The sequence below is a fragment of the Chinchilla lanigera genome, unplaced genomic scaffold (assembly GCF_000276665.1).
Source record: "Chinchilla lanigera isolate Chin_1 unplaced genomic scaffold, ChiLan1.0 scaffold00056, whole genome shotgun sequence".
Lineage (NCBI taxonomy): Eukaryota > Metazoa > Chordata > Mammalia > Rodentia > Chinchillidae > Chinchilla > Chinchilla lanigera.
In genome coordinates, this window is record NW_004955457.1 from 11,435,974 (window position 1) to 11,443,870 (window position 7,897).

General features: G+C 42.4%; 1 protein-coding gene across 6 annotated transcripts in view; it reads left to right on the forward strand.

Annotated features, from left to right (window-relative positions):
* The window catches only part of Raph1 (Ras association (RalGDS/AF-6) and pleckstrin homology domains 1), a 68,046-nt gene that overhangs the window by 41,402 nt on the left and 18,747 nt on the right, over positions 1 to 7,897 (forward strand). For 5 of the 6 annotated variants that reach the window (XM_013520695.1, XM_013520696.1, XM_013520699.1 and 2 more), the window contains 3 exons: positions 2,779 to 2,877; positions 3,472 to 3,592; positions 5,339 to 5,487. In XM_013520695.1, the coding sequence (XP_013376149.1) occupies positions 2,779 to 2,877; positions 3,472 to 3,592; positions 5,339 to 5,487 (369 nt within the window). Of the gene's footprint in view, positions 1 to 2,778; positions 2,878 to 3,471; positions 3,593 to 5,338; positions 5,488 to 6,771; positions 7,822 to 7,897 lie in introns of those variants that run through there. The other variant, XM_013520697.1, reaches the window with a different exon arrangement.

Here is a 7,897-nt window from a genome sequence, read left to right on the forward strand (position 1 = left end):
AATATAGGAACACACAGGATGTGTGTATGTGTGTGTATTCATCTGTAATTAAATAAGTTTCTTAAGGGAAACCTGTGTTTTAAAATTATATACTACATTTAATGTTGGACTAAAGCTTACTTTAGGCAGATTTAAATTTTCATTCCTAAAGGAATAAGGCAAAATAGTATGTCTGTCTATGGTAGGAAGGGAAAAGCAGTTTTATTGAACTTCTAAAGCACCATTACTTATAACTAACTTATAAGGCAGGAGTATGACATAATAGTTAAGGTCATGGGTACTGGAATAATATTGAATTGATTTCTCCCTCAGTTCTTTTACTTACTAAGAAAAAGTTTGGTTTTTTTTGGGTTTTTTTTGTGGGTTTTTTGGCCTTTTTTTGAGACAGGGTCTCACTATGCAGTTCAGGCTGGCCTTGAGCTCATTTTGTAGCCCAGGCTGGTCTCGAACTCATAACAATCCTCCTGCCTCAGCCTCCGGAGTGCTGGGTTTTCAGGCATGCAGCACCATGCCCAGCTTAAGAAAAAGTTTTAAATGCTGTCTTTAATCCTCTATCTTTAGCCATTTTCAGAACATGGAGATCATAGTAATGGGAATAGAGTTTTTGGGAGGATTGAATGAGCTTAAAATATATGAAATATATCACATAATGTCTCATGCCCATTAAGGGCTTGATAAATGCCATTTTTAATAAAATATCAGTATATTAGTGGGACAGGTGACTCCTGAGGGATTATTAATAATGGGGAGCTTGAATAAGGACTGCTGTGAGTGCCTTTATTATGTGGGAAGATAAAAAAGAACTGAGTCCCTAAAATGGATTTTAAACTAGCAAACAGTCTGATGCTTGGCTTACATCGAATCAAATAATTACATTATAATGCTCTTCAGGGTATTATCCAGATGCCTAGGTCAGAGAGGTGAGCTGAAAAAAGCAGAGGATAATTTTTCTTTGATTTTTCCCAATGCTGTGTTGATAAATATACCACCTTTTCATGTGGAGAATGGACAGAATCATACAAGCACACTCAGGACGCTGCTGTTAACAAACACACATGCAGTCAGGAGTGGTTGTTAATGGCCATGGAGGGAGGAGGTGGTGAGAAAGGCTGAGAGCGTCCTGCAGCAGCCCCCGCCGGGCAGGCAGTGCCTCTGAGGAGAACATCTCCTGTATGCCTGGCTGGCAGTAGTAAGCGAGCTCTTCCTCACACTCCCACTCCATCTTCTGCATACAGTATGACTTCTTACAGTCAAGGACCTGCTCTGTTTTGCTTATTACTGTACCCTAAAACCTAGTTGAAGTACCTCGCAAATAGTTCTTGCTCAATAAATACTTGCTGAATGAATACATGAGGCAAAATTCCTCTTCATCCTTGTATGTAGAAAAACAACTCTTCTACATGTCGTCCTCTGTACTTTAAAGGTTACCATGACACGTCTTGGAATGTGATGTAGTGTAGACAAGCACCAAGAGAGGGGGTCTATATTGTCAGGAGAGAAAATTATTGGGTGTTGTTTTGCTCCCCTTTTACTGATTGAAGGTTTATCATTTAAAACTCTGAGTACATGGGGCTGGGGATTTAGCTCAGTGGCACAGCGCCTGCCTGGCAAGCACGAGGTCGTGAGTTCGATTCCTGGTACTGGAAAACAAAACAAAACAAAACAAAACAAAACAAAACAAAACAAAAAAGATAAAGAAAGTAAAACTCTGAGTACATCCTTCAGAAAGTAGAACAGTGGTTTGGGTAGTAAGTGTTGTTTTAAAGGAGCCTCCTGAGCTCTGAAATGTTGGCTGCACTGGGAGCAAAACACTGAAGGGATGTAACATCCTTTTCTCTCACTGTAGACCAGAGATTGATCTCTAACAGCACAGCTATAAACTTGTCTTATTGAGCTCATGGCTTCCACAACAAATAAATGTAGAGAATTTTGGATAAATTATTTAAACCTGCTTTCATTCATGTAACTAATCACAAATGTTAAGTATTTTTTGACAAAATATAGCTATTCATTTTTCAGAATGACTGAAAAGAGGAGTAATAAACTTGCCTCATTACATCCAAATTCAGTGTGGTTTGGGGCTTTTCCTCCCTAGACACTAGTGGTTGAGGTCCAGTGCAGTGAAGCTGGCTTTAGCGCATCCCTAATGCGTGCACTGGTAGCCCAGGTCAGGTCCTTCACATCACCCCCCTCCCAGGCATCACTGACAAGTGCATTGGGTGCCCTGGAGAAGCTGCTTGCTCCTGCGGCACACACTGCACTGCTGCCACAGTGGGGAGGGACCTCCACAGGAGTGACATCTGTCTCTACCACAGTACCAGAAGGGGCTGTGGGCTCCTATCCTGGACCTGTGCTGTGTGCTCGGTGTCGCAGGCCTGGATGACCAGAGCAGCACTGAAGCCTCACCAAAGCCCTCCTCTCATTTGGAGTCTCATGATTTCAGGGGGTTCAAAGTGAGACTCTGCCCTTTTCCCAATCCTACAGATTAAGAATTCTGCTGAATTAACCTTGATGGATTTTGTTTCTTTCAATGTAGAGGGGATATTTGGGGATTTCCCATGGTGTGAAGGTTTACTTTAAACTTTGACAGACTGACCTAAAATTTAACCCAAGTTTCACTTGTGTGAGGGCTGTTTTATTTGACCATAGGACCATATGAAAAACATATTATTTGGCCATTACTCTAATAACTTACCAAGATAAGTTTAAACTTTGAGAAAGCTTATTTTTCTCCATTTCTCCGGAAGACTTATTTGGATTTTGCCTTTACTCTTGCAGCACCCACAGATTCAGAAGAAATCTCAGTATATCAAATACCTCTGCTGTGACGATATAAGGACCTTGCATCAGTGGGTCAACGGCATCCGCATTGCAAAGGTACATTCCTTCGGATGGGGTGAAGGTTTCATGGTGCAGTTTGAGTTTCATGACAGTTACTCTCATTGTCTTGTGTTCGTGATTTTGCTAGTATTTCATTTTCTCTGGCCTAAGTGTCATTTTTTTAAAAAAAATGTCCTTTTTTCAGAATGACTGGTAGTGATAATAGTTGGTATTTATGGATTAACAGTGCTGGTGAAAGCTTGTCTAGCATCACAGTGATTTATTTTGTCTTTGGAGAATGTATTATGTGATTCTCATAGCAGAGGTTATCCTAAGCAAAGTAATTTTTTAATTAAGTAATCATTTAGCAACCAGATTTGGAGCAATATCTTCAATAGTGCTAAAGATAAGGCCCTGGATCAAGAATTTGGGGTGAAAAAAATACTTACATTTATAATGAACATAGTAAAAATCAACTCTTAACTTCTTGCTGCACTTCTATAAATGAGGAAAGATTATAATTTGCTAGTATTGTAAGACTTGGGAGTATTATAGGTATTAATACAACTATAAATCAGACGCATCTCCCTTTGCTGCCTCATCCTTCTGTAATAGTGCAATTCACTGTCGCCATTTACTGCCTCTGTTTAGTATGGGAAGCAGCTCTATGTGAACTATCAAGAAGCTGTGAAGAGGACCGAATCTGCCTATGATTGGACATCCTTATCCAGCTCCAGTATTAAATCAGGATCCAGTTCTTCCAGCATCCCAGGTAGTTCAGATGCCTCAAAGCACTATTTTAGTGCCACTGTGGAGACTGATAACAGACCTGATCATTTCAACTTGATTCATAAAAACCACAGCCAGACTGTTAGAGTGGGCAATATCATGGACTAGTTCTCAAATCAGTATATAACAAACTTCTAAAGCCAGGAGTTCTGTATTTTATATGTATGAAGTTTATTCAAAACCCATTACATACTGCTGAAACGTCTGGTTAAAAAAATTGCTTGGCAAAAATCTCTGTCCTCAGAATCTATGAGGAGGCTACCACACAGGTTTCCAGACATTGCAATGTAATAGAAAAGCCAGGAACTAGTTCAGAATTACAGTTCAGGAAGCCACTTAAGTAATCAAAGTTTCCAAAATTTTTACAGGAAGTCAGTGATACTCAAATAGGGCTTTCAGATTCCCACATCCTAAGCAAGTATAAATGTTTATGTTGTAAAGTCAATGCTTCTTCACTTTCTAAATGTTCCCTGAATGAGGTTCATGACCCCTAAAAGCAGAATTTTTTGTTGCTTATTGATTTAAAAACTATGATTTGATTTCCTCCCTAAATTACTTAAACAAGTTTAGAATGTGAATATATATACATGTTGGTGTATACGTACATGTATTTCCTAGTTTTGTTCACTGACTTTATTTTTTTTTTTTTTTTTTTTTTTTTTTTTGGTTTTTCTCTGGTACCGGGAACCGAACTCACGACCTTGCGCTTGCCAGGCAGGCGCTTTTGCCGCTGAGCTAAATCCCCAGCCCCTCACTGACTTTAGAAGCAGCGATACCCCAGTAACAGTAAGACCACCCGAGTATGTTAAAGGGACTTGAGGAGTCAACCTAAGTCTCACTGCCAAAGCTAGAAGAATTGGAAAATAAAATAGATAAGGTAGTATAGGGTAATAACCCAGATCATAAAATAAATATCTATGAGTCCATGCTGATATGAGAAAATTATTGAATAAACAAACAAGTAAGGGACGAATCTTTTTATACAGAAGACTTCTATATGGTTTACCTAGATACTTTTCTTCAAGGAGGTGAACCGTGTCTCTCCACTCAAGTGTGGGCTTCCCAAAAAATACAGTGACTTGCTTCCCAAAGAGTAGCATAGGTAGGGGGAGTAACTGTCCAGCAAAGAACCCGACACATAGAACCTCGGCCCAGTAATCACAGTCAGTATCATCAAGTAGGAAGTCACACTGATTGCAGGTACCCCTCAACAGAATGTGAGGAGGTTGGCTTATTTATTCTGTGTTCTTCTTCCTAAATTGATAGCCTCGGTCTAATCAAGGGAAAAGCATCAAACCAAAGCTGAGAAACACTCTGTCAGTGTCATCAAAACAGAGCTCCTTTACTGTAATTTTCATTCTCTCATAGTGAACTATTTAAAAAGAATCAAGATTTACTGTCAGACATGGTGGCACATGCCTATAATCCCAGCGCTCAGGAGGCTGCGGCAGGAGGATTGGTGGGGATTCAAAGCCAGCCTAGGCTACGTAGTGAGTTCAAGGCCCTGAACTAGGCACTGAGACCCTGTTTCAAAAAAAAAATTTTTTTCCCTTATTTCCTAAGAGAAGTTTTCTAGTGAAAAAATGCTGTGTTTATAATAAAAGGAGCTAAGTAAAATTAACTTACTGCTATTCTACATAGCTTTTGGTCCTGTGTAAAAGACCTAAAAGTACATATTCATACTGTCAGAATAATGATCAATTTAATCTGCTTTCCCACTCTGAAACAGAGTCTCAGTCCAATCATTCTAACCAGTCTGACAGCGGAGTCTCCGACACTCAGCCGGCAGGGGCGGGGCACATCCGCTCCCAGAGCATCGTGAGCTCCATCTTCTCTGAGGCCTGGAAGCGTGGCACTCAGCTGGAGGAGACCAGCAAGGTAATGGACTGGCTGCTCCTGAGCTTGGCTAGTGCTCTTCTACGCCTTTATTGGGACTTTTCCTGGGGCTATTTCAGTCATTTACCTAAGTCTTCAGTCTTGCTATTGTAATGGAAGAAACCATTTGAGAGAGACCTGCTGATCTGACTTCTCCTTAGAAGTGGCTATTTGCTATTTCGCTCTAATGATGTAAAACAAAACAAAAAACTCCTGGCAGTTTATTTAATTCTTTATCAGTGGTTCAAGATGTCAAGATAAAACATTTTCCTCCTTGCTACCCTTAACCAGTTGATGGAGCAGTACTATGTAATATCAGTGCCCTATAGCTGTACATGTTCCAGAGAAAGTGCTTGCAGTTATTTCTATGTCTGTTATTAATTGAATATATTCAGATTCATTCATCTTTTATGACTTTTGGGATTTCTCTGGACAGTGATGCTTTATAGTAGACCAAATTCACATCCGTCCCCTTAAAATTTTGTATTTCTGAGCCTTGCATTATTCAGATAGTAAAGAATGAGTTTCATTATTTCAGGACTATAAATTTAGGAAAATAGATTCTTTGACTTAGCGGAAAGACAAGCTAGCACTCCACGAAGCAGCCGCATGGCTCTGCAGCGTGGGTGGGTCCTGCCCAGGCCACCTGGCACCAGAGCTGAGCAGCGCCTTCGCTGGGCTGCGGAGTTTTTGCCTAGCGATGAGTTTGAGTTTTTCTTTCCTGTGGTCAGAGCCCCTCCATACATGCACAAATGAGAACCAAACCGACATTTATTCTTTATTTATTGAAACATTTCTTCTTTAACTTGGATATATGCTTACGTGGCCTGGAGAGTGAGTAGAGGAGCCTTCGTTACCCCAAGGGGAAGCACTTTCCTGTAGAAATGAGTATCTCAGAATTGGGTCCAGTGACCTGAATTCTCAGAACACTGACAGCTACCGCCCCTTGTCAGAGACTTACACATTTAAGAAGTAATTCTTTCTCATTGCCCTTCCATCAGTTGGGATGGAGCTGATACTGTCAGCACGCACTAGAAATGCTTGCTAGATAATTCAGATGCCTGAAGAAAAATCTTTGCCTTGCCAAGTAAATAATGGTACACTTGCAGTTGCAGAACTGCACAGTTGGTTTAGGGTTAGGGGTTAGGGTTAAGGCCAAGGAAAAGGAAGGCAGAGCCTCTGTGAGGAAGAAACAAAGTCCATCCTTAGTTCCAGAAAGAGAACGAGCCCTGGTGTGCAGTGTTGTCTGTCTGAGTCTTGACCCTTCTGTGTTTCTTGTCACTTCAGTCTCAGGTGCCACCCAAGACGGCCGGCACGGCTAAGCTCTGCACCCCTGAGCCAGGCAAGGCAGGGCCCAGTGAAGGTCAGGGCTGTTCTTTGGAACACTTAACCTGGGTGACCCCATAACCACGCCTTCCTCCTAATGCTTCTGTTCCCACGCGTCATTTTTAAAGAAACATGCAAGCGTTCTGGCAGGCGTTAGAATTCAGCCTATAATGAAATGAGCCTTCTAGCCCACTAACCTAAGCATTCTCCATGCCGGATAAGTGAAAACGAATGGTTTGTCTCTTCTTAATAGCTTGTTCAAAAAGCTAAAAAGTGCTCGCTCCCAGAAGTTATTACACTAAGGGAACTTCCTTTCCTCCTTTTAAGTGTTTGAGCCGCACCTGTGCATGACTAGCTCCATGAAACCATTTCAGCAGTGCCAAGAAGCACGCAGGTGGAGTGCGGGGCAGGTTGCTACAAACTCCTGCTCCCCTTTCTTGATACATTTCCTTTTGTCTTCCAAAAGTTCCCGCATATTTTCTTCTGGCTTTTTGTGTGACAGTTTTGTGATCTTTGGCTATGATGTTTACAGAGCGTTTCTGAACACATTCTTCAAACAAGTGTCACACCTGCACTGCTGGGTTTGTGCATGCGGGGTGCGTGTCTCGTGTGGACACGGGGTGTGTGCACCTCACTGCTCTGCCCGCATGCTGAGCACGCCAAGTCCGCGCTGCCACCCACCCACTGCAGTGCCGGGTGGCATGCGCTCCCCTCCGCATCTGCTCACGTGGCTGCCGGTGCACCTGCTGGTCAGGAGGGGCCGGCGCCCGCGCAGATGGCTCCCACACGGGAAGTGTGTGCGCGGTCACACGCCTTTGCAACAGGAGATACTTCCAGCAGGGTCAGGCAGCCCGCCCGTCAGAGAAGATGCTGAATGGAACCCCAGATTTCCTGTGACCTTGCTGCCCCTGGAGTTGGTGTCCAGACACCAACTTCCGGACATCTCTACGACCTGCTCGTGTCACCTTTCTAACTTGGGCTTGTGTTTTTCTCTCCCACTCCTTTATCCTCCTTTTAGGCCAGAACGGAATCCCTGAATCGGCCCTACACGTCACTGGTGACCTCTTTGTCCCCACAGACTAAGCCG